Source organism: Caretta caretta, chromosome 11 (assembly GCF_965140235.1).
Source record: "Caretta caretta isolate rCarCar2 chromosome 11, rCarCar1.hap1, whole genome shotgun sequence".
NCBI classification, from domain to species: domain Eukaryota; kingdom Metazoa; phylum Chordata; order Testudines; family Cheloniidae; genus Caretta; species Caretta caretta.
Genome location: NC_134216.1, coordinates 64,051,099 through 64,077,836, shown reverse-complemented (window position 1 = coordinate 64,077,836; position 26,738 = coordinate 64,051,099). Strand labels below are relative to the sequence as shown.

The window sequence follows — 26,738 nt, the reverse complement described above, 5'->3', positions numbered from 1 at the left end:
CAGGCATGTGCAAGCTTTGACATTCCTCAGTGTGGAGAGCTCACAGAGCTGCTGAGGATGCCGCTCCCAGCAGCTGGGGAGGCTGTGGGAGAACTCGGAGGGAATCACAGAACCATTAATGTGGAATTGGCAGGCAGAAAAAGCAAGCTGCTTCTGCGGGGGTTGGAGGGGAGAAAAATTGCTGTGCTGTGCAGAGCCAGGATTGATTGCTCAGGCTGCTGTCTGAATTGAGAGCGACAGCATGCCAACACACTCCTCCCCCCACACACACACACAATCTCTCACACTGTCCCCCAACACACACTCTGTTTCTGTCTCTCTCACACACACGCTCCCTGCCACACCCTGTCCCCTTACTATGCCACATACACTTCAGCTGAAAAGCAGCTGGCAATCTAGTAGGCTGCCCATGGAACAATGGGATTGGGAAACCTGCATCATGTGACGCTGTGCCTGCCCCATGGGGCATTGTAAACCCTTCCCAAAACCCACGGCCCGTTGCACAATGGGATAGCTACCCACAGTGCACTGCTGTATTGATGCAAGAGCTGCTAGTGTGGATGGGCTCTGCCAACACAATGACCATAATGACGACATGTAACAGTGGTTTAATGAAAGCCCTTTAAGTAAAGGGCCTAACTTTTGTCGACAAAACTCTGTAGTGTAGACAAGACGCGAGAAACTCCTTCTCCTCATTCAGCCTGATGGAAGACTGCCTGGCCTCGGGCTCCCACACTATGTATGGTGGAAACAACCATTTGAGATGGGGGGTGATGGGGTGTGTGGCAAGTGACTACACCTGGGGACTCAGAACAGCCCTGTGTGGCTGCAGGTGGACACTGCACACCTACTGAACGGCTGCTCAGCTCATGCTAATCTCTCAGGAGGCTGTTCCAGATTCCATATTGCTGACCCCAAAGCTACTGAATGGCTAAAATACACATGATGTCTACCTAAGCCCTTTTTCCTTTTTTATTTGGGGGCGGGGGGAATACACATTTCTGTTTTTATATTCCCTACTTTCTATTTTGGAGTTTGAACCCTCTTCTGTCTTTATTGTACCACTTCTGCATTCACTAATAACAATGCAACTGCAGAGACTCTATAGAAAAGGATTGTGATGGCATCAACATCCAGTCCCCTCTGTCACTCCGCCAGAAGTTTCTCTCTTTTCCTGAGCTATGTTGTCTTCAATGCAAAAATGGCTGAGCTGACAGATCCAGGGCCCAGAAATGCTCACTGGTAACAATAGGAATAAAACCTGTTCCCTGCTACACAAAAGCTATGGACACTAGTACAAAGAGTGAATGAGACCCCAGAGTCATGAGTTGGCTCTATGAACAGAGAAAAGACTTTTGTTAACGTGTGCACACTTAGCACTGGTTGTGAGGTATAAAAAGGCAGTTGCCCGTCTGGAATACTGTGGCTTGCAGCCTGAATCCAGCTACGATGGAAAAGGTAAGAGAAACCTGTCTGGACTAGATTGTTCGGTATGTCAGTCTGAAGCCAGGGACCTGATTCTCTCATTTACATCAGAGTTAGGCGATGTCTGCACTGCACTTTCGTCATCAAAACTTTTGTCGTTCAGGGTTTGTTTGTTTTCCCCCCACACACACACCTCTGAGCGACAAAAGTTTTAATGACAAGAAAAGCTGGCATGGACAATTCATCGGCAGCAGACGCTCTCCCACTGACGAACCTACTGCCCCTCGTTGTGGATGGTTTTAATTTTTCGTCTTGAGAGCTCTCTCCTGGCGACAAAGAGACACTGCGTACCTGACAATGGTGCAGATGTAGCGGCACAACCGCAGTGCTGAGAGGTGCACAGTGTAGACATAGCCTTATTCTGTTATGCCATAGGAGTTACTCCTGATCTATACCAGTAGCAGAAGAGAATAAAGAATGCAGACTTAAGGGAATTAGCATCTGTACTAATCCCTATATATTAAACACTCAGAGCCCAATTTTGCTCTTACAATGATGTAAATGAGGATCAATCTCACTGAAATCAAAGGAGTGTATCATTTTTATCACCACAGTCAGTAAAAAGGAAGGTCCAGACATTTCATGCTTACTGTGCTGAACGGAGAGAAATTGGAATGCTAGGACAGTCACACTGTATAGGATGTTACTGAAAACTCTGCCAATTTTTTCTCACACTAGATCATCCTTTTCGAGGACAGAAACTTCCAGGGCCGCTCCGTTGAGTGCAGTAGCGACCGTCCGGATTTGCAAAGTCAGCTCAGCCGCTGTAACTCTGTCCGTGTGGAAAGTGGCTGCTTCATGCTCTATGAACGTCCCAACTTCCAGGGACAGCAGTTCTTTCTGAAACGGGGAGATTATCCTGATATGCAGTCTGAGGGTTTCAGCACCTCCATTAAGTCCTGCCGGATGATCCCACCTGTGAGTTCGATTTTGCTTCTCTTTTTTTTTTTTTTAAATGACAAAATTGCCCAAACCACAATCATAAGGCACTTGCTTGATCATGTTCAGCAGAGATACCCAAGACTGAAAATGAGAACTGTTTTCTTTCTTCTAGAGGTAGTCTCTCCAGGATGGCTGGGGGGACATTGCAGGGATACCCTTTGCATCACTGGAGCAGGGCACAGGGCTGACTCAGGGCCCGGGATTACAGGCAGCCAGCCTGCTGCGGTCACTCTATTACCCTGTCTCATTTTCTGTCATAGCACAGGGGCACCTACAGGATAAAGATCTATGAGAAGGAGGATCACAGAGGCAAGATGGTAGAGTTAACTGAGGACTCTCCACAAGTCATGGACCAGCTACGTGCCCACGAGATGCTCTCTTGTTCTGTGCTGGATGGGCACTGGATCCTTTATGAATTGCCAAATTACAGAGGCCGCCAATACCTGCTGAGGCCAGGGGAGTACAGGAGATTCAGTGAGTGGGGCTCTATGAGTGGCAAAGTCGGCTCTTTGAGACGTGCCACTGATCTTTACTGAATCAAGACGCCTTTTGCCTGGAAGGGTCTCAATGAATAAAATGCTTTAACAGCCACTGTGCTCTCAGCGTGCTGTTGTAAGTGTACTAAGGGGAACGTCAAGGCTTATCTTGGGCTATGGTATCATCTTCTGAACCAAAAGTTGTCCCTCATCTTTCCCTGCCCTTCCCCAGCATTATATAGCTACTTCCAGCACAAAGGACCCAACGCCAAACACAGGGCTCAGGCCTGGGCAGCCACACAAGGGAGTACGGGAGCACAAGGCTCTGTCCCAATCAGCTCCATGGTTTTGCAGACCTTACACAATATGCAGTACAAGACACGTAGTAGGAGCTGAATCATAGAGTGAAACATCCAGGACTTGGACCATAGAGCAGCGGACAGGAGGACTGTAACCATACAGCTGTAGTCTGGATCATAATCCTCCAGCCCAGCCATGGCCATAGATTTGGAGCTAGGGCTAGAGGGGTCCTGGACTGAGCTCCAGACTTTACTCCCTGGCCAGAGGGCCCTGGAAACACCACCAGGGAGCAACTGCCAGAGCCCCCCCCAGCCACCAGGCACGGAGCAAGCAGATTTGGGCACCCAGCTGATAACAGGAATGAGCCACATCCCCCTCCCAGTTGAGAGGCAGCGCCAGTCATCCCCCCAGCCAGGGGCCGAGCCTCAGGCCAGAGTTACCTGAGCACCAATCCAGGGCAGGGCAGGATTAACTAGCCATAGGCACTACACGTCTGGGTTGAGGGCCCCAGCTCCTGGAATCATCTGGAACACCCAGTGTTTTAACTAAAGTTGTGGCTTCTGGCCCGGGGATGGGGGTTGTGTGTGTGTGTGTGTGTAAAGCAAAGCTTGAAAACATGACCCAGGTGGAACAAATTCAGAGATGTCTGCTCAAGTCTGCAGGCAGCCTGAAACAATAGCTCTGATAAGGTTGAACAGCCCCATGGACCTCAGTGTGGGGTTAACTGTAGGAGCCACCAAAACCAGCCCAGCAGAGGACTGTGGGAAGCAGGAAGAGAAGAGCACCCCTGGCCCAGTCCACGCATCCTGCAGATACACCCTGGCTCAAGGGTGAGTCCTGGAAGTTACCCTACTCCTTCATCTCAGGGTGGGAGGGACAAAGGACCCCTGTTCTCCCTGAGGGCAGAGGGCCCTTGCTCCCACTCCTTGGGGAGGGAAGGGCCCCATAGTGCTGTTCCTGTCTCTTTTGGTGGGGAGCCATTCAGAGGGCTCGCCGGGCTAATGGAGAAGGAGCCGTGGAGACAGCTCCCCAGCCTTACCAGCAGCAGAGGCACTTTGGAGCCACAGAGACTGTTATATACAATAAGAGAAGTTCTGATCCTTGACTCGTTTCATGGGCAGTAGTGAAGGTCACCGTTGTAGAAAGACTAACCTGTTAGTACGGTTATCAAGGTGTATACTGGGACAAGATTAAATACAGAGGCACATGGCACTGTCCGCTGTCCGGCAGACAGGATTCTGGGCTAGATGAACCTTTGGTCTGACCTAGTAGGGCCGTTCTTATGTATATTCTTATGAAAAGAGCAACGGCAACAAGACATTCAGTATACAGATGGCATTAGCCACTATGTTATATTATATATACACTTAAAAGAGGTTTAACAACAATTAAAGTAAAAAAACAAAAAATGGCCAAACACTTAGGGTTGCCAACTTTCTAATAGCACAATACCAAACACCCTTGCCCTGCCTCTTCCCTGCCCCTTTTCTGAGGCCCCACCCCTGCTCACTCCATTCCCCACTCTCTCCCACCCTCACTCACTTTCACCAAGCTGGGGCAAGGGGCTGGGGAGCAGGAGGGGTGCGGGCTCTGGGAGGGAGTTGGGGTGCAAGAGGGGGCTCAGAGCTGAGGCTGGAGGTATGGGCTCCTGCCGGGAGGCGCTTACCTCAGGCAACTCCAGTGGGCAGTGCTGCAGGGCTAAGGCAGCTACAAAGCATTCAAAAACGGGATGTGAAGTTAAGACCACTTTGGGAGCAAGCCTGCAGCCAAAACATGAATGTACAAGGTCAAAACTTAGCAATATAGCAAGAACTCCCATGTTTAAATTAAAGAAAGGTTCAGTATGGGTGGCACCACAAAATATGCAGAAAGATCTGCTCTTATGGTTGCACAGGTCCACTGTGTGTGATCACTCCAAAGAGGCAGAGACCAAAGACATGGCCCCAATGGCAAAGAGACTTGAAGGAATACCTTGGTGCTGGTCTAATCTGTACTAGACAATCCAGCTAACAAAGAACATAAAAATAGCTTTTCTGAGACAAGCACAGAGAGGTCCATGGAAACAAGTTCAAATCTACTACACTTTGGAGCTGCCCTTAACACCAGAGGGTAACAAGTATGTGCTAGTTGTTGTCAATGCTTTCTCACATTAGGAGCAGGAAGCCTTCCACACTAAATATGTGACTTCCATAACGAGAGGGAAATAATTGGTGGGCAATGTGTTCTGCAGGGGCACTAAGGTTATTGACTCAGACAATGGGAGTGGATTTGTGGGGTCTGTTGTCAAAGAATTATGGACCCAACTGGACGTAGATCAAAAGGTTCCCATTCCCCGTCAGCCAGCAACAGCAGGACAGGTTGTGCAAATAAATAGGACCATCATCAAATCCAAGCTTAAAAATTAAAAAAGATACTGCAACAGACAGCAATTGGGATGAAGTGTTACCGCTGGTACTAATGTACATCAGAGCTAGGGACGCAAATCCATAGCCTTTTCCCCCCCAACGAGGCCTGATGGGGAGACTAATGAGAATGCGGAAGGATATAATTAGCCCAGTTCCAGCCCATCTGGCTATAGTGGTCCTGTCGGAAGCCTGGTACAGGACTTGCAGATGCAGATATAGAGGAGTGTGGTGGTAAGAAAGGAAGAGGACATATAAAAAACCAAGGCATGGTTCAATGCCAAAGGAGACCTGACTGAGCATCATGTGTGATCTAAAGTCATCATCCAGGATCAGGCTCCCTGCAAGCATTTCCCAAAGGCAAAGTGGTACAGTCCATGCTTCAGGTAGGATTGACCTGACCCCTCTGTATTCTTCATAGTCCTGGGAAGTAAAAGGCATAGCTGGGTTCACAAAAGTCAGCTCAACACTCATAAACCTCAATAAAAATTAAAAAGCACAAAATGGTTTCCTCTTTTTGTCTTGTTAATTTGCAACCATGAAGTGGTGGAGGGTTACGACATCGCATGTCCTGATGTGAATGGTGTGGAGACGGTCGAGAGGTTCAGAAACAGTAGGTAATTCCTCACTCCCCAATCATTCAGAACATGCCAGATGCCAGCTGCACAATAAAAACTACCTGTGTAAGTAAGTTTTGTAAAAACGAATGGGAAAATATTCTGCACCCCACCACTGGAGGCAAAACAGAATCAGCCTACCAGTTTAAACAAATTGTCCTGTTTGGCCATTAAGGCAGTGGCTGTTAAAGCTGAAGAATTATAAGGGGTGTGTTCAAATGATAGGTTGGGCAGTGTCCTTTTCCCTTCAGGTTCTTAAGACCAGCAACCCAAAAGTCCCTTTCACATACCCAACCCTTCTCTGCTCCCCACCTCACAGTTGCTGTCCCTGGTCAGTGCAGACCCAGAGTTCAGAGGTACATCTGCAGAGTTCACCTCCTCCCCTCGGTGGGGTAAAGAGGTTCCTCACTTGCTCCGCCGCTTGGGCACTCGCTCGCCACCCCTCTCTGCCAGCCACCCTGCTGACTGCTCATGCTGGAAGCCTGCATCGCTGCTTCTGCCAGCCACCTGCTCACTGCTCCCACTGCACCTCTCCACCAGCCACTCTGCTGGCCGCTCATTGCACCTCTCCACCGCACCAGCCACTCGTTCACCAGCTGACTGTCAGTTGCCTTCTTTTGCCACCTGCCTCTCTGCTGTGACTTCTGCACATCAGTCTCAGTAATTTTTAGCTCTTTGGAGGCTGGGCAGAAACACTGCACCATCTTAAGTGATTTCAGTTCTGATTGGCCGTTTAACCTAACAAAGAGGCTCCTGATTAAGCCTATTTAGCTCTATTTTTTGAACAGTGGGGAGGAAAAGGTTAAACCACTCTATGGAGAACCCTTGAGGGTGTGCAGTCTTCTACCTGGTGATATCTATCTCCACCCATCTTACTTTAAGAGGGGTCTGACATTCGAGCCCCTGACTTAATGAGGTTCTTTCAACTGAGGGTGATAGGTTAAGCACAGTCATTTGGGACAGGTTCAGCACAGTCCAGCTTTCCTGTATTCCTACAATAATTACAACATTGGTAATCATATTTCACTACCCGTACATTCAGTAGTAAGGTACCCAACACCAGCCAAAGTTGATCGCTTTTTGCTGAATATGTAATCAGAGAAGGAGCAAACTGTATTAACATAAACACACCCAAGTCTCTCCCCCTCCCAGATAGCTATCAGGGAAGCATTCATTCAGACCCTGCTTACAAAATAAAATGTGTAAGTGTATATAAAGGGAGAGAGTTTCTGTGTAACTTTGGATACGTATGAGACGTAGCCTATATTCACCACTACTCTGCTTTTGAGTCTAATCAACAAAGCGTAATGTTTCTGTATGCCAAATAAATATACCTGACTGACAAAGTCTGGAGTCGAATTTAGGAAGCCAAGTGGAAAGAGGTCTGGGAGAAAATTCCAACACCTCCCTCACAAGTGTATTATGAGGATAAATACATTAAAGACAGTGAAGCACTTTGAGATCTATTCGCAAAAAGCTCTATATAAGAAATTGTCATTAGCTGGTTACCAACTTCAAGCCAATACAAAACTTGACATTAAGGGCTTATCTAGACAAGGAAAATTTGCACCAGTGTAACTACATCTATCTAATTGTACCAGCACAAACCTCTATGGTCAAACATTACAGCAGCACAAAACCAAGCCCATATAGACAGGACTTAAGTCCACAAATTCAGTCTAACAGTCTACTGGACCCATGAGCCATCATTATGCCACAATCTGTATTCCATGTAAGCTGCGCGCTTGGGCGGCCATGCAGGAGAGATTTAAGAGCCACCCAGCTGATAGCAGAGCACGCATAGCCGGCAGCATGTGTTCAGGTGCTCCTCCCCCCACGTTGCTCCATCCTGCAGCTGCTCCTGGGACCCTCCTGCTGGCTCTGCAGAGCGGGAGGTGGGGGAGGGAGGAGGGTGCTGATGTCAGGATGTCTCCCTCTCCCTCCCCCCACCCCTGTACTCCATCTCCACAGAGCAGGGCAGAGGGGACAGCCTGGCTCAGGAGGACTGGGAGCTGCTGTGGTCTGAATGGTGAGCATAATTCCATTGGTTTCAATACAGCCATGCTAACCTACACCAGCTGAGGATCTGGCCCAAATCCTCAATAGCCAGGCAGTCATTATGCAAAGAAAGAAGTGTGCATTCTGGATTAGTAACAGCATGCTATCCCTGTTCTGACTGAGAAAATTCTATTTCAAATGAGTTATAATTAATGTAATTATGTCTGCATATAGTAGTCACCTCAGCCCCATAGCATGCTGTATATAATTTACAAGAAACAGTAAATTACAACAACACTGTAAACCTTATGCTACATTTTAATGCCCACCATCATTCATTTAAGGCTTGATTCAGCAGAGCACTTAATCATGTTGTTGTGTCTTGTGCTCCCTATACAATGTACGTAATATGAAGGGACCGCATGAGTACAGTGGGGTCCGGATAACCATGTTTATAGCTACACACCAACATGTAGACTTAGCTCCATGTATACACTGCTACTCTGGAAGGGGTCTTCTTATGGCTTCCAAAGCAGGATAGTGAGGACCACTAGAGGGCTCACAAAGTATTGAAAAGGTTTCAGAGTAACAGCCGTGTTAGTCTGTATTCGCAAAAAGAAAAGGAGTACTTGTGGCACCTTAGAGACTAACCAATTTATTTGAGCATGAGCTTTCGTGAGCTACAGCTCACTTCATCGGATGCATACCGTGGAAACTGAAAGTATTGAAAGTATTGAAAAGGGATACCACACAATTCCTTATACACTACACACGTGCATAACTTTACTGAATATCGATGGGATTAATCACATGCTGAAATGATTAATTAAACATGTGCTTAAGTGCTTTCCTGAATTAGGGCCTTAGCTGGTAGCTTTTTGCTTTTTAAAAAAAACCACATAGCAGATATTCAAATAAAACCTGAGAAAAACATGCAAATTCTACACTGCTATAGGACCTAACCAGTGATGAGCTGCCAAAATGTTAACAATAAAACATGTTTCCTATAAAAAGTTCTGATTTAAGGGATGTGCCCCAGTATGTATTTTTTGTAGCACTACGGTTACCATACGTCCGTATTTTCCCGGACAGGTCAGGCTTTTTGGTTCTTAAATCGCCGTCCGGGAGGAATTTTTAAATTTTAAAAATTCCTCCTGGGAAAATACGGGTGTATGTTAACCCTACCTAAAGTTCTTTTTCAAAAAGATGGGCCTGAACAGAAATGAGCTCCGTTTCACATGTGTGGGTTCCCACCACTCCCTGGGGGTGTGCTAGGGTGACCAGATGTCCGGATTTTATAGGGACAGTCCCGATTTTGGGGTCTTTTTCTTATATAGGCTCCTATTACCCACCACCCCCTGTCCTGATTTTTCACACTTGCTGTCTGGTCACCCTAGGGTGTGCACATGTGTGGGTCCCAGCCCCCCTCATTGAAGCAGGTGTGCGGGGTTACTGCCCTGGGAACTGCAGGGCACCAGTGGACATGGGGCCAACTGCAGACAGGGGCATGGGGCAGGGCTAGCTGGAGGCAGGGGGTGGGGGCCGGCTGCGGGCAGGGCAGGGGGTGCAGAGCTGGCTGGAGACAGGAGAGTGTGGGGTTGGCTGGAGGTAGGGGCTGGCTGCAGGCAGGGTGCGGGGCTGGCTGGAGACAGGGGGTGTGGGGCTGGCTGGCTTCGGGCAGGGCTGTAGGGGGGTGCGGCAGGGGTTGGCTGGAGACAGGGGGTGTGGGGCTGGCTAGCTTCGGGCAAAGGGTGCGTGTGGCAGGGGTTGGCTGGAGACAGGGCAGGGGGTGCGGCATGGGCTGGCTGCAGGCAGGGGGTGCGGGACTGGCTGCAGGCAGGGCAGGTGGTGTGGCAGGGGCTGGCTGGAGACAGGGCAGGGCATGGGGTGCGGCAGGGGCTGGCTGGAGACAGGGCAGGGGGTACGGCATGGGCTGGCTGTGGGCAGGGGGTGCGGGGCTGGCTGCAGGCAGGGCAGGTGGTGTGGCAGGGGCTGGCTGGAGACAGGGCAGGGCAGGGGGTGCGGCATGGGCTGACTGTGGGCAGGGGGTGTGTGGCTGGCTTCAGGCAGGGCAGGGAGTGCGGTAGGGGCTGGCTGCGGCTAGGGAGTGCGGGGGTGGCTGGAGGCAGGGGCTGGCTGCGGGAAGGGCAGGGGGTGCGGCAGGGGCTGGCTGCAGGCAGAGGGTGCAGGGGTGGCTGCGGGCAGGGGGTGCAGGGGTGGCTGGAGACAGGGGCTGGCTGCAGACACGGTGGTGGGTACTCATGGGGAGAGCAGCTCGGAGCAGCCCGAGCAGCAGGACGCAGCCCAGGCCCAGCAGAGCAGCTGGGGACCCACCAGGCAGCAGCGGGTGCCCCAGGGCCAGGGGTTGGGGGAGCAGCAGCAGCAACAGGGGTCGTACCCAGGGCCAGGCAGCAGCCCACATAGCTCCCGCAGCGCAGCGCCCCCAGTGACAGGAGGAGGAATTACATCACTTTCCGGCCGGAGCCCATCAAAGCCTCAGTGCCCCCCTGCAGGGAAGCGGGTTAACAACCGGTTCTAAAACTGCTTCAGAATTTAACAACCGGTTCGTGCGAACCGGCTCCAGCTCACCGCTGGACCTAACACGCACATTTCTTCACTGACAGTGTTCAACGTGTCTTGTATCCATGGATCGTAAGTTTGTCGCTAACATGCCATGGATGACTGATTCACTTCTCACCCTTTCACTGGTAACAATGAACATATAAAACATACACAAGCTAGGTAGAGAAGTTCAAGGAATAAATGCCATGCATCTCAGTACAGCAAAGAATGAGGTGGTGTCTGCCATTGGCCAGAACAGTGTTCCATTTGATCAGCTGATGCAAATCCAGCCCTAGTTTTTGTACCCAGCCAGAACAGAGAGATGTTATGTCAACTACTCATCCCAGAGTGATAAGGGATGGGATACCTAGTTTTGCTTGTTTAGAGATGTACAGTATTGCGCATCTATAGTAATTGTATTATATAAATGCCAAATATAACAGAGGGTGTTTGGGCATTTACTAAACCAGTCTTGCAAAACTAATATGAAATTTACCAGTTCAAACACAAAGTCGACTTCCCTGATCTGTACAGTGATGATTAAGGAGCATGAAGAGACCAAAGTGGTTTTTGTTTGTTTGTTTCTTTTTGTTTTGGCCTACCAAAAAAAATATCCTTGCTGTGAGCCAGTAAAACTGTGGGAGTTTTTTGCTGTCCTGGGTGCACTTCTGGGCCCCAGAGCGGAAGGTTTGTATGTGATTAGCCAACAAGAGAGGGCATTAGGAGTTCTGATTCTCTCCCCAGATCTGTCATAGACTTCCCTTGTGACCAAGGGCAAGTGGGGTACTCTACGTTTAGTTTCTCCATCAATAGTAATTCTCAGCTCCATGAAGAGTGTTGATGGGCTGTACTCATTCATGTTTGTAAGTGCATTGAGATCCTTGAAGAGATATCATATAACTACAAAGTGTGCAGAGAAGTCGGTATCGGAAATAGACACTCTGGCTCACCCTCTGAAAACAAGTTTTGGGCAAAATTCTTTCAGATTTACACAGCACATTTAATCTTCAGTATTCTGCTCTCCTAAGGGGCATGCATCTCCTTCTGAGACCTGTACATGTGAGGTTTATGGTTTGTTTAAAGGAGTGACTGAAAAAGTCTTGATTTGGGGAATAAGAATGAGGCAGCCACAGTAGGAAAGAAAGTGTGTGTGTGTGTGTGTATGTGTGTGTATAAAGATATAAATGTGTTTTATTACCCAGCACTAGACTGAGTGGTAAGACATTGTGGCAAGGATATTCTTATTGCTTAGGTATATTTGTGTGTACAAATAGTTCTAGAATTGTGCACACATACACAGCATGACTGTGTGTGCAAAGTGGGTATGTACAAATGCATGGACATTTGCTCAGTTTTGACCCGCTGAAAATCTGGCCCCTAACTTCATACTGTAGCATTTTTTAATGTTAATTTGCATGAAACAGTTAACTGAGCTCACCAACAGTCTGACCCAAAGTGTTTGGTGTTCCTGAAATCCTTAGTTAGAATAAAAATAAGGCAGCTCCTCCTTTGCCTGTCAGCAGAAGTAGCCCACCAATCCCCGTACATATACACTATAGCGGTATGACATTGTAGAGCAATCGTTCAGCAGCTAGATACTGAGTACCTCACTCCAAATATTGTGGACCTTACCGCACCAATAGTGTTGCACAGAGTGTGATGTGGCATGCACCAACAGGTACTTGGGCATCCAAGTATTTGTTTGTATGTATAGTTATTTAATTTACATACATACAATCATGGCACATGTGTGTACCATTGCAGATGTACAAGTTTGGTGCATTTCATAGTGTAGCTACCTCTGTCTGTTGAAAATCCAGCCTTCAATATCATAGTAGACTGAAGGCCAAATTTATTACTTATGCGATTTGTGTTCAGCGTGATCCTCCGCTCATCACTGGAGTATCGTGACATCAGTGGACTTAACGCTGGTTTGAAAGCCGGGTAATGTAGTGGAGCACCAGGTCCCCAGAGTCCTAACAAACCATGATGTTTCTGTTGTACTATTCAATTTATAATACGTCCCTAATGGCCTCCAGCATCATTTACACGTTTTGTCCCATTGCACATCATCCCTACCAGGATCTGAAGCACTCAACTGCCACACTAACCTCAGCGCCGGGAATGCCATTGGAATGAACAGAATTCCATAGGGCATGGATACTTCCTGACTAGTGGGAGAGACCCACCCAGAGCACGTTAGGGTCTCACTAAATTCATTTAGATCCTGTCTCTTGCTCCTAAGGTCAACATGCTGATTCCCCACTCACCTGCATAGCTGACTTCACCCTGCTCCCTTGCAGATCCCTGCTATACGGCACAGAAGAGGTTCCCTTTCTTGCTTCCCTGAGGACACATTCTGTGGGTCCTACATAACATTCATCTGGAATGTGATTAAAATAAGACCAGCACCTCTGTGCCGGAGCAGGCACTCCTAGTTGAGCCAGTTAAGGGACAGGGCTACACCTAGGCTATAAAGAGTTAGAGGGCAGATTCAGCAACAGCTGAGCTAGAAAAAGAACTGCCGAGTCAAAGCCGCAGGAAGAGAGAGGCTCCTGAGGAAGAGATTGGAGGCTGGGAAGACCCAGTTGAAAGTTTTGTTGAAAGTTTCTCCCCGAGAGCAGGATAGGACAGTGCCTAAGGGAAGAAGGGCGGGTGGAAGATTTTTTTTTTGCGTTTGTTTTGGGAACTATGTATTAATTAAGAAAAACCCAAGCCCCCTGTTGCCTTAAAGGGAGGGAAAGGTAACTCTTAGAATAAACCAGGTGGGGTAGAGGGAAAGAAAATGGATACCACTTTTTCTCAGAAGTGCAGATAAGACTAGGGTGACCAGACGTCCTGACAAAATCAGGACTGTCCCGATATTGAGCCGTTTGTCCCACGTCCCGACTGAAGTACGGTCCCGATATTTTGTTTCAGGAGTGTCTTCTTTTTTCCTTAGGTGGCGGTGACAGGCAGGAGGAGCGCTTTTTACACTCACCCGGCACGTCTGGGTCTTCGGTGGCACTTCGGCGGCAGGTACTTCAGTCGCTGACGGGCTTCGGAGGCATTTCGGCAGCGGGTACTTCTTTCTTCGCCAGCAAGATTTATTTCCTGCCGCCGAACGTGCCGGGTGAGTGTAACAATTGAAAAGGCGCTCCCCCTGCGGCGGTCCCGATATTTTGTATTTAGCATGTGGTCACCCTAGATATGACCCACTCTGGTATCTAATCACCCAGTGGACCAATACCCCAGGTATGGTGTGGTGTATAATGAAGAGGAGACAGGTAAGTAAGGTGAAAGCAAAGAGATGTGTATTAGCGATAAGAGTACAATTAATAGGGAAGGGGGAAAACCACAAACACAAACCAGTATCACAACCAATAGCAATAGTGACAGTGACTTCCAATGGGGCATAAAGCCCAGACCCAGATAAATGCCTCCCATGGAGGACTCAGATAAAGCCCAGCCCCAGATAAATTCCTCCTCAGTACCCTATAACAGAGATTGATTTCTTCCTACTTAATCTAGGTGCTGAATTGTGTGTGGTGGTGGTGCTCAGGACCTCAACTATCGGGCTAGTGGAAAGGCGTCCAGGAGGAACTCTGAGGAGTCCAACGGATGGATGGTGATCTCCACGGAAGAGAAGCCCTCCGGAGATGGAACAGCAGGGTAAGGTAAGTGTTGAAGGTCTTCCCCAGTGTCTTTGGGATAGGTGTCACACTCATCGATATGGTCGGAACCACGATGAGACCCGTACCGCACCGTGCACAGGCTGCCGCTCAGATGGACAGCCCCGCATCCACACAGGGGTCAGTCTTTTCTAGATGTTAAGGTGGGAAAAATTGGACTGTTCCAAATAGCAATGCCAAGCAAGTCTGAGGTGACAGAACCTTCAGGGATTTGGGCGGGAAAATCCAGTCCTGACCAGTTAGGGCTAGCTTAGAGTCAGTGCCCCTGAGGTAAACAAGGATGGAGTTCCAAAGTCACATGTCACAGACTCCATTTTGTATTTCTTATTTCAATTATCCCAACAACCCAGACCTCAAGAAGAGCTGTGATTGGCAGAGAGACTGTGTGGAGTTCATAAGGGGCTCTGACGAAGAGGAAATTGAGGCCAGGTGCTACCGAGCAACCTCTGACCATGAGGGGCGCTCAGAAGGCTGCTGACCCTCTTATACTGACAGTTCAACGTTATTTGAACATACAATGTACTTTTCCATAAATCATTTTGCTAGCCAAAGTTGACCTCAAATATGTGCAGAAAGGAAACATACCCAGAACCCAAACTGGCTTATGAATTTAAATGAATCTACACTGTTATCCAGGGGCCATGTCCCACAAAGCCTCATGACAACCTTCAAGCAGCCCCCTGCCTGCATTTCCCCCTCCAAGGGGTCTCTTCAGTAACTCATAACCTCATGTGTTCATTCACACCCCTGCTTGGGCTCGGGGTTATGAAATTAACACACATTAAAAATGAAGGTCTTGCGTCCATCCACTTACCACAGATCACTCCCAAGCCTTTCCTGTCCATTCCTCACTCCTCAGGTTCCAGGTTTCCCTTCTACCCATACCCAGCAGCCTCTGCTCTCCCTGGGAATACTCTCTTGGTAGCTTCCTGCAGGGGAATCAGCTCATCCCTGCTCAGGTGTACCTCCTGAGTAACTAGGGCTGGCTGGGCCCAGGCCTCTAGCCCTTCAAGGGGCAAGCCAGCCCGTTCCAGGCGTGCACATTTGTTTCTCCACTGAGCACTCAGTTCCAGCAGAAGCACATTCCTGCTCCATTGCATAAGCAGTGAAACCCTAGGAACAGGGAGATTTCACAAAGGAAATGTGATCCCAGAGAAGACAATAGAGCACATACCATTTTTCAAATGTTCAGCTCTGCTTCAAAAACTCCGGATGTTAGGCAATAAAGGCACAAGCCTGCAAACCTTTGCCCAGATAAGTACATTGACAAATTGCAGTTACTTAGCTGGGGGAGAACTGGCAGGGTCAGACTATTGGTGCTCCAACACCACTGGATGGAGTCAGGACTATAGTTCCACTAGCAAAGATATAAAACCATTTATTTTGTAGAGCATCCTTCACATGCAGACTGGTGGCTCGGTGCTCAGCTGCAGTACACTAGTGAAATCACTGGAGCTATACCAGCATACACCAGCTGAGGAACTGTCCCCGTATCTGAGACTGCATTACAGAGTTACGGTACATAATGCAAATGTAGAGTTCAAAAGAAGAGTAGCACAAGGAGAAAGCAATGACAAGGCATTGGCAAATGAGAACATGTCTGTTTTAGGTAGGATTTGAAATGAGAGAGCAAGTCAATGAGGTGGAAAGATGCAAGAGGAGCATCCCATGCAGCAGCAGCTGTGGATGAGAATGCTCTTGTACCATAAGTGCCGAGAATATGTGTAGGCCCGACTGGAGGTTGATGGTCTGAGTGGAGGGAAAGGGAGAGGAATAGAGAGAGAAAAAAGGGTCTGTTGCGGCTTAGTGCAACTGCACCTGCATTTCTTCCTTGTGGTCCAGCAACGGCAGCCATTCTAGGTTCCCAGCTCCTCAGCCATCCCCTCTCTTGGGTAGACACACATGTCTCTCTCCCTCCTGACCAACGTTTTTCCAGGCTGCACAATTCTTTGCCTACACTTTGAGTTCCCCAGCAAGTCAGACCACCTCAGCAGACCATAATTGCCCATAGGTATACGCTACCACAGAGCCCTTCCTGAGCAAGCACATCTATTCTTAAGCTGAAAGCCTTACTGAGAAAAGAACCTACACGTATGCCAATAAGTGATCACCCCAGTTCCAATAAGGGCTTTGGCAGGCGATCCATCCTTCAAACCCCACCACAAGTTCAGAACAGCTGTTAGCTCAGAACAAATACCCCCCATGCATCTGTGAGTCGCTCCTTTATACAGCTTGGGTCTTTGATCTGCAGAGACCCTGAATAGGTACTCAGCCAGACAATGATCCCCTCCTTCGGGCAAAGCTTCAAAAGGCTGCATCTTTTCATAACCAGAGAAGGTAATTTGCATTCACCTCTCCGCAGGTATTTCCTAGGAACCTCACTTAGCTTGCAGAATAGCAGCCCTGTTAGTCTGTATCCACAAAAAGAAGTGAGCTGTAGCTCACGAAAGCTCATGCTCAAATAAATTGGTTAGTCTCTAAGGTGCCACGAGTACTCCTTTTCTTTTCACTTAGCTTGGGTTGTCCGACATTGTTTTAAATAGGCCTTTGAATCACATAACGCTTCCCAGGGTTTACATTAGCCACATCTCCCCACTCGAAGCATTACATTCAACCCCACGATAATACATAAAATACTTAACCTTAATTCAATCCGGTGTGTCCAGAATAGTAAAGGAAATTGCCATATGTGCCACAGAGTCAGTGAGACACCCTGGAATAATAGGGCAGCTTTGGCCCTGAGCTGCCTATGTTTCCCTTTAAAGGAGCAAGTAATCAAAAGCTACAACTGGTAGCTTATGGGTTCTCAAGAACTTGGTATCAGTCCAGTTATATTAATACAAGCATGTATAATCACTCATCTGAATGGAAAAGCACAGAACACAGATTTGGTATTGGTTTGGTGACACAGCTCTCTATGCTATGCGGAGTCCCATTAACTTCAGTGGGACATGGAATAGAAACTGGTGTCCTTGCCAGTGGAGCCCAGTGCAGGATGGGAGCCACAGTGATTTTTTAACTAGCTCACGGAACACCTTAACTCTGGCCTGTCCCGCTGAGAAATGGCCAAAGTGGCTTCTGTTGATCACCCTGCACACCTTTAAGTGCTACCACTATATAAAGGTGTAAAAGGAGTAATAACAATCGTGTATGATACTAATCAAGCAACCAGAATCAAACCATGTGGCCAATCCCAAACAACCCAGTTTAAGGATGGTGTTCCCAGCCTCTGTTTGCCAGAAGCTAGGAATGGGCAACAGGGGATGAATCACTTGATGATTACCTGTTCTGTTCATTCCCCCTGGGACACCTGGCATCGGCCACTGTTCAAAGACAGGATACTGGTCTAGATGGACCTTTGGTCTGTCCCGTATGGCCATTCTTACGTTCTTATGAAACGCAAAAATGTGAAAACCTACCAGGAAATTCTATGCTCAACTGGGACAACCTTTTTCTGTGCACAGAAAATTATATAAAAAGTGCTACATTTCTGTGGTAATATATATGAACTCTTAACAGATGAGACTAAATGGGACTATTTTCTATCCAGTGGCAGATAAAATCTCTGCCTATGGAACTTCAAATGTTTAAATTTTCACTCTCAGTTGTGAATAACCAATTGATTTAAGCATCCATTACTACACACAGGCTTTTTTTGAGTGTGCATAATTTACCACAATAAATACAACATAGCCCACAAAACCTAAGAAAAAACATTTTTTCCCCCGATATCCAAATCCTACTGAAGTCAATGGGCATTTTATTAGCATAATACCAGGGCTGCTTTTCAGTGTCAGAGAGCCCATGGAAATTTTAAAATGCCTTTGCCTTAGGGAACAATGAGAGATTGAGAATAAAGATTATGAAACAATCCTGCAGCAGCAGTTTACCAGCATTTTCTCTTGAACATGTTCACGTCAGTGAAATAATGGCAATATTGACTGACATACACATTAACCTGGTCCCTTTATTATTTACATAACAATACACTTGGCACCCAGTAAACAAAAGGCCATAACAATTCTTTACAAAGAATAATGTTGATGATGAGGGGAAAAAGAATGAGGAATTCTCTTTACTGGACAAAAAATTCCCTTTTGTCCAATTCATGTGGAGCCAGAGCTGTGTTGTCTATATAAAGGACTGTTGAACCTCCCAGAGTATTGAGGTCTTGCAGCTAAGCTCTGGCTAACATGGCAAAGGTAAGAAAAAAAATGAGTAAATACTGTGTTGAAATACAGTATACCATTATATTATTTTATGTGTGTGTGTGTGTACCTATACAGAGTATGTCAGCCTAGTAATAGATTAACAGAAAGAAATGAAAACATACACACAAGTGTGCGATAACTGGATTAAAAAAGGAAATATTAAAATCTTATGTGCTTACTAACAGCCAAATACAAAGATATTTGGTATGTACAAAATCTTTATTTTAGGTTTATTTTTTTCTATTTGGTTGGTGTTTTATTTTCTGACTTTTTAAAGAGGGTTGTATTTCACAAACAGGCACACCATTCTTTGGAGTCATATTATCAGAAGGTGCTGCAGTTTGCGTATTGCAATATGGGAATGTGTCTGAATATTCTCCTTATTTATTTTTTTAAGTATCAACTGATGTCACACAAAAAAACTACATTTAACTCCTACTTGGAAATTGCTGCGACTAGCATAAGGCTATTCAAGTGACTGACGTATTAGAGAGAGCATCATCTGGAAGGAGGGTCCCAACTATGGGACCATTTCCCTCCGCTCCAGTTGGATGTTTTCCTTCCCTGAGACTTTCATCCTCCTCAACAGCACAGAGGCTGTCAGACCGAGGGTGGGACCATTCTACTGTGTCCCAGAAAGTCTCATCTATGTACCTCTCCTGTCACCCTTAGCTCCTCCAGTTCAGCCACCCTGGTCTCCAAAGCCCGTACACAGTCTCTGTAGGCCAGGAGCTCCTTGCACCAAATGCACACGTAGTCCACCTGCCCATAGGGCAGATAATCCTGCATGCTGCATTGGGTGCAATAAACTGGATAGCCCCCCACTCTGTTGCTGGACTTCTGCCTGAATTCTCTTTTTACTCCTGCAGCTCCTTCCTTTGTTGATGTTTTGTTTTTATCGGGAGGTGTTTTTGGCTTTAAGTTTAAAGAATGTTAAGTGTATCTAGCCCCCCCACACACACACTCCCCCTCACAAAACTCCCCTGTTAGCTGCTCCTGGTCGCTACCTCCTCTGGTTGTTTAGGAGTGGGCTTTTTAAAGCCCTGGTCTTCCTGAATAGCCCATCCCCTGGTTAAGGGTTGGTGGGTGCTAAAGGGCTGAGGGATCAAAGCCTCATTAAGAAGCTCTCAGTCTTGCCACTAGGCTCAGCAGACGGTTCCCCAAACAAACATATCATATGGTATATTTCAGTCAAGCAGCAAGCACATCACAAACACAAACACAGACACTACAGACAACAAACTTACCCCAAGGGTCACATCATCGCTCCTCCTTCACTTGAAGAACTCCCTCGCCAATCTCTCCTGTTAGCCTCTCCTGTTCACTAGCTTAAAGCGGTTCCTGACCTGCCTAAGTTACACTGTTTCAGAATGCCAACCAGCCAAAAACCCGAGCCGTGCAAAAGTGGCTCATGCTCCTTCTCTTCTTGGACTCCTAGAGGTGCAGCACACAATCTCCACTTGCCAACTCAAAGCGCTGGAGAATGTCAGCTCATTAGAATCCTTAGGGTGAGATCTGAAGACATCTGCTCTGCTCATCATCCGCTGAACCAATCACATTTAACTAGCTGTGCCCCTGATAGGAAAATGTATATCAGTGCTTCAGTATTAATCCTGGATGTTTTCTAGGCCTGATCCAAAGCCCACTGAGGACAATGGAAGCCTTTCCACTGATTTCAATAGGTTTTTCAGATCAGACCTTATGGGAGCCAGAAGCTAAAAGCCAATTTTTTAAACAAATGCTTTAAAACGTTATTAGATTTGCTTTGTTATTTCAACCCAGATCATATTCTATGAGGACAGAGACTTCCAGGGCCGCTCCTATGCAGTCACTGCTGACCAGCCGGATATGCATGCTCACCTTAACCGCTGCAACTCAATCCAGGTGGAAAGTGGCTGCTGGATGATCTATGAGCGCCCCCATTACATAGGACATCAGTACTTCCTGAAAAAGGGGGAATATACAAATTACCAGCAGTGGATGGGGTTCAATGACTCTGTCAAGTCCTGTTGCATAATCACACCAGTAAGTTCACTGTCCTTTCTATAGGTGATGATTATTATTTGTTGTACTAGAGGAGCACTAGAACCATCAGACAAGTTGAGGGATCTATTGTGCGAGGTGCTGTAAGAGACAGTCCTTGCCACAAAGAATTTACAATCTGGATAAAGGGATGGCCAAAGCGGGGGATGGGAAACAGAAGCCCAAATAGATTTGTAAAGGTGTTTAAATCCTGAACACATGTTTAAATGCTTTGCTGGACTGGAGCAAGCGTGCTCAGTCGGAACCTGAAGCCCCAGTCCTGCAAATGCCAAGGTGAAGGTTACTCATGTGAGTAAGGCGTTGTCTATGCACGAAAGATGTACAAGGATATAATTAAAGCAGTACAACCCCGCTCCTGTGGAGGTAGGTATACTGATATAAAGGTGCTTAAAGTCACAAAAAGGGGAATAGGCTGAACTGATATAAAGCACCTTTATACCAGTATAGCTGTCTACACTCGTGGTTGCACCGGGAAAACTATATTGGTAAAAAAATCACCCCGCTAACCTGCCATAGTTATCCTGGTACAGGAACCTGCCTGCATACTTCCCAACATCTCGAGAGACTAAAGCAGGATGGACTGCCACTCAGGCTTGGCCCATGTACCTCTCTGTAGATGGACACAGAGGGGTGTCGGGCCAACTACCCCCCTCCCAACCTCTGTCCCAAAATGCAGGAAACGTCAACTGGGACAGGAGTCACTTCAACTGGGACAGGAGTCACTTCAACTGGGACAGGAGTGGAGGTTGGGGAGGAATCAAAGCAGAACACTCCTGCAAAATGTGGGACGGTTGGGAGGTCTGTGTGTGTAGCTTAGGCCTTACCTTTTGCAGAATCCAGGCCTAAAATACAAACTCGGGGTCTGATCCTTCAATCATTGAAGACAGTCAGAGTTCTTACCATTGATTTCAATGGGAGTATGATCAGGCTTTGATTTTGTACATCATCTTTCGTACAAATTGTATCCCAAAATGCTTTAGACAGTTACAGAGTTAAAATAAAAATGATTAGCAGAAGTAGAAAGAAACTAAGAGCAGTAGGGAAGAGGGAAAATTAAGGTGAAATATTTAAAATATCGGGCTATGTTCTTAGTTCAATGTGTTGCGTTTTCTCCTAGAGAGATAATGAACATATATTTTTCTTTCAGATATATAAGGGGGAGGTTGTTAGGTGAGATAGCAATTCTGGTATTTTTGAGAGAATAGGTATTCACTATTTCTTATGAAAAGCAGAATTACTAGTTGATAAATTAACGCCAATCTGTTTATAGATATCCGAGCGCTGAGGCAAGAATATAATTAGGGATTCTGATTTTCGGTTTTAACCAATAAACACTGATAAAACACTCCCAATAAAAAAATGAAACAGATGTTTATCCAGTAAACACTGGAAAAACACCAGAAAGGTTTACTTGTGTCAAGGTTCCTTCCCCACTCTGAACTCTAGGGTACAGATGTGGGGACCTGCATGAAAACCTCCTAAGCTTATTTTTACCAGCTTAGGTTAAAACTTCCCCAAGGTACAAACTATTTTCCTTTTTCCCTTGGACTGTATTGCTGCCACCACCAAGCATCTAACAGATATATAACCGGGAAAGAGCCCGCTTGGAAACGTCTTTCCCCCACAATCCTCCCCAAACCCTACACCCCCTTTCCTGGGGAAGGCTTGATAAAAATCATCACCAATTTACATAGGTGAACACAGACCCAAACCCTTGGATCTTAAAAACAATGAAAAAGCAATCAGGTTCTTAAAAGAAGAATTTTAATAGAAGAAAAAGTAAAAGAATCACCTCTGTAAAATCAGAATGGTAAATACCTTACAGGGTAATTAGATTCAAAACATAGAGAATCCCTCTAGGCAAAACCTTAAGTTACAAAAAGACACAAAAACAGGAATATCCATTCCATTCAGCACAGCTTATTTTCTCAGCCATTTAAACAAACAGAATCTAACGCATATCTAGCTAGATTACTTACTAAGTTCTAAGACTCCATTCCTTTCTGTTCCTGGCAAATGCATCACACACACACACACACACACACACACACACGGACTTTGTTTCTCAATCCCTCCAGCTTTTGAAAGTATCTTGTCTCCTCATTAGTCATTTTGGTCAGGTGCCAGCGAGGTTATCCTAGCTTCTTAACCTTTTACAGGTGAAACGGTTTTTCCTCTGGCCAGGAGGGATTTTAAAGGTGTTTACCCTTCCCTTTATATTTATGACAACTTGTATCTAAGGGCTTGCCTACATGGAGCAGTAATGCGGACTATGGGGGGTTTCATTTCTATGACGCACCAGCATGTTGCACATTAATTGGACCATGTAGTGTGCACTAAAGGTTCCCCAGTGTACTTTAATGTAGTGCTGTTCGAAAAAGTGCTATGTTAAAGCTCACTAGGGAACATTAAGAAGAGATTATTCATTACTGTAATGAACAATATATATAATATACATTTCTCATTACAGTGGATACAAAGAGAAACCTTTTTGGACAGCCAGATAAAACTCAAAAATTGCTAAAAATAAACCCCCCAAAATGAAATTAATAAACTCTGAGAAACAGACGCCCTCAACATAATACATTTTGATATATAAGGCCCTAACCAGTGAGGGTCTCACCATGCAGCTAGACACCATACAAACACATAGTGAGAGACAGGGCTGAAGTAGAGCTTACAAACTAAAGAGACAAAGGGTGGGAAGGGAAACTGAGGCACAGAGTGTTACGGCAATCTGCCCATGGCCACCTGGCAGGTTAGTAGCAGAGTCAAGAACAGAACCCAGCTCTCCTGAGCACCATTCTAGTGCCCTATCCACTGAAGAACAGTAACGCTGGCAATGCTGGTGCATATGACCCTTATGGCAGTCCAGCTGTCACTTACCACTTGCTTTCATCCTTCACTTGCAAAAGCTAGGTATAATTTACACATCCTAGGCTTGATTCCCCACTGCTTACACTATCCTTACACCACTGGAACTCTACTGAAATCATTGGAGTTGTGTAAAACTGTCGGAGCAGTGGTGAATCAGGCCCTTTTTCTGCTAACTGAACACAAGTTGTCATACAATTATGTATCATTAATGTCAATAAAGCAGCAAGCAACCTATGATCATATAGAGCTGCTGCTCGTGTGCTATACACCTGTGTTTGTGTTTGTCTTCCCAGAAGGATACGAGTCTATGAGACAAATGACGTGGGAGGCAGGATGACCAAATCCTTCTGTGACTATCCTTCTCTCTGTGACGAATTTCATCCCAGGGACATCCAGTCCTGTCATGTTTTTGAAGGAAACCGGATTTTCTGTGGGCAGCCAAACTACAGAGCATGGCAGTACCTCCTGAGACCCAGGGAGTACTGGGGAGTCACTGACTGGGGAGCCATGACCGCCATAGATGGTTCCTTTAGGCCAACAGCGTATGTTTCCTAGGCAGCACACATTTCCATGCTGTAAACGCGTCTCTTCATTGGGGTAATACTATTTAAACAATTTGTTGCTCTTTCGGGTTGGGACGTTCAAAGTAACCTAATGGAAGTTAGGTTCCCAACTGCCCTTCAGTGTTTAAGGCCCCGATCCAAAGCTCATTAAAGTCCATGGGAGTCTTTGGATCAAGCACTTAAGTGACAGGGTCCAATCTGGCTCACCGGAAAAACACAAGTAGTTCCACGGAAATCAGTGACCCGGATTAAACCCAGATTCAAGCTCAGAAAACAAATAGGCAAAACACAGCTACAGCCAAATTGCTGAAATGGAATTTGATCTGCCGAGTGAGATTCACATAAATAGCTGCATGATTCTGCCCTTTGCAAAATGGTTTTCAGTTCTTATCGGAAGAGACATGAATGTTCAGCTTCAGGATGTTCTGAACGACTCTTCCCAGCACGACTTTTCAGTCCTGTAACATAGAGTCAATGGGCCATATTCTGAACCTGCTCTCACTGTGACCTGTACCTTACTTCAGGAGCAGCCCCATGAAATCAATGGCACTGCTCAAGGTAAGTAAGGGTGGCTGAGTTGAGCCCATAGTTCTTTTGCAAGCAGCTTTCTAGTCCTGCCCATTGTATGCTGCGATTTATAGTCCTGAGACACACAAACTGGACTACGACAAAGCATTTCTGATTGATTTATACCATGTTTAGCAGTTACACCTCTCTTCTTGGCAACCAGCATTTGTAATGTGATTGGTATCATATAATAAACCTTGTTGGAGCTTACACATCGCTCTGTTGTTCATTTCTCAGTAAAATAAAAATATAAGATAAAGACCCTAACCCTGCAATCAAATAGCAGTGGAAAATCTCTGTGCCCATCTGCAGTCTCACTGAGGTCAATGGGGTTCTGCACAGGCCTGCATGGATCTGACTGTAAGATCAGAGGTCATGCTTTGCTTTTCTGTAGTGTCAAGGGTTTTAAAAATATGAACTAACCACAACCCTGGGAGGAAGCTACGCCCCAGGCCTGCTAGAAGTGCCAGGGGATTTTTCGGTGTATTTCTCTTCCGGTACATCTACCCCGCAAATTAAGATGCAATTGCAGAACGGATAGGCATAGCCACATTAGCTTTAGTCTGACACTCTGAAAGCTATGCTTCTTAGTGCCATGTTGGAGCAGCAGACGTTTTGTGGGAATGACCTCCAAGCTGTTCTATTCCCCCTTCTCGTAAGAGCTACACATTGGGATAAGGCTTCAGAAGTTGGGGACTTTCAGATTATGAAGTGAAATTGTGAGCTATTTTGTTAACTACTGGCAAAGCTTGGCTATCGTTGGCCCTTTGGAAGACATAGCGGAAATATGGGGCCTTGCAGGGTAGTTTCCATTTGGATGAGAAATCAGTGACATGGGGCACAGATAGTTTCTATATGTAACTTGTCTATTTACAAAAGGTACACAGGTCCCATTTCCCTGAACAGTCTGGGTATGAACTGCACACAGGGAAGGCACCCATGTCCTGCCCCAAGAAGCAGCCATTTTCCAGCCCGCTGCTTCTCTCAGGGCTCACCAGACTCCAGGGCCAACCTTACGGGTGGGTGACGTGGGTGATCGTCCAAGGTGCCGTGCGGGGGGGGAAGGGGGGTGGGCGCTCTGATCAAGAGGCTGCAGAAGGGCCATGCCCATCCGGGAGGCGGGGAGAGGGGATAAAGGGGGCTGTGGGGCAGGAGGCAGGTGCTCACATGGGTCCCCTCTCTGTCATCTCGGCTGCATGACACTTGCAGTGCGACTGCCACAGTTCCACCTGCTGCTGCTCTGCCCGCTAAGCGGCCGCCTGCTGCTCCGGAAACAAGACTTGAAGGGCGCCAAAGAAAGTTTGCCACTTTCCCTGAGGCTGGCCCTGCCGGACTCACAGCCACATGCAGACTGCTTCTTTCCAGGCACCCCCCGGCCCCCAAACTCGATCTCCCCACTGCTGAACGTTTAGCCTCCTTCCACCCTTCGGCCCCCGAGTTTGAAAGCTAGGAAACCCTTCTGGCTCCACACTCTCTCACGGGCAGGCCAAGGGATCTGGGCATTAGACCCCTGCAGTCTGCCCTACCCTAGAGCCCCAGCTGAGTGCTGTAACCCGCTCATTCACTAAGGGCTACTGAATGCCTTGCACCAGTGACCCCTAACAGGGACTGATTACAATGGCAATGTTCATCATTGTTTGACTTGATCAGTAGCTTACAACCAAGACCACAATTTAAACAAAAACAAAACCTACGGACAAAACACCAACAGTGTAATTAGAAACAAAGGAACAACTTAATCCCTGGTGTATCTCCATTGAGTTAAACCAGGGTGATTTGGGCCCAGCATAGACAGAGGCGGTTCTGAGCTGCAAAGTGAAGACTGGAGTTTGGGTTTGTTCAGATTTAATATTTTGATTCAGACCCACCTCCAAATATTATTATTTATTCGTATGACTGTAGCTCCTAGAAACCCCAGTTAGAGACCAGCACCCCATTGTGCTACACAGAACAAAAAGACGGTCCTAACTTTAACCCTCCTTTATATAATAATCCAGTTATGAGAAGGGTTACTCAATATAAAA

The 26,738-nt window shown here is 46.7% G+C and overlaps 2 protein-coding genes across 2 annotated transcripts; both read left to right on the top strand.

Annotated features, from left to right (window-relative positions):
• Positions 1–1,449: 1,449 nt before the first annotated feature.
• On the top strand, positions 1,450–3,004 carry LOC142068504 (gamma-crystallin B-like). The gene is made up of 3 exons (XM_075117656.1): positions 1,450–1,458; positions 2,164–2,403; positions 2,688–3,004. Exons 1-3 carry the CDS (start codon positions 1,450–1,452, stop codon positions 2,961–2,963), a joined length of 525 nt encoding a protein of 174 aa, XP_074973757.1. The 3' UTR covers positions 2,964–3,004.
• A 15,642-nt stretch (positions 3,005–18,646) lies between these two features.
• LOC125645033 (gamma-crystallin C-like) lies at positions 18,647–26,126 on the top strand. Its single transcript, XM_048869951.2, has 5 exons — positions 18,647–18,655; positions 20,447–20,700; positions 23,878–24,126; positions 24,672–24,705; positions 25,938–26,126. The coding sequence occupies exons 1-5, from the start codon at positions 18,647–18,649 to the stop codon at positions 26,124–26,126; spliced, it is 735 nt and encodes a 244-aa protein (XP_048725908.2).
• Positions 26,127–26,738: the final 612 nt, after the last annotated feature.

Coding starts and splice junctions, on each gene's coding strand:
- LOC125645033 (XM_048869951.2), top strand. Junction 20,701..23,877: donor ATCACACCAGTAAGTTCACT/GTCCTTTCTATA, acceptor TTGTCTTCCCAG/AAGGATACGAGTCTATGAGA. Junction 24,706..25,937: donor AATCAATGGCACTGCTCAAG/GTAAGTAAGGGT, acceptor CGACTGCCACAG/TTCCACCTGCTGCTGCTCTG.
- LOC142068504 (XM_075117656.1), top strand. Junction 2,404..2,687: donor CCTGCCGGATGATCCCACCT/GTGAGTTCGATT, acceptor TTTCTGTCATAG/CACAGGGGCACCTACAGGAT.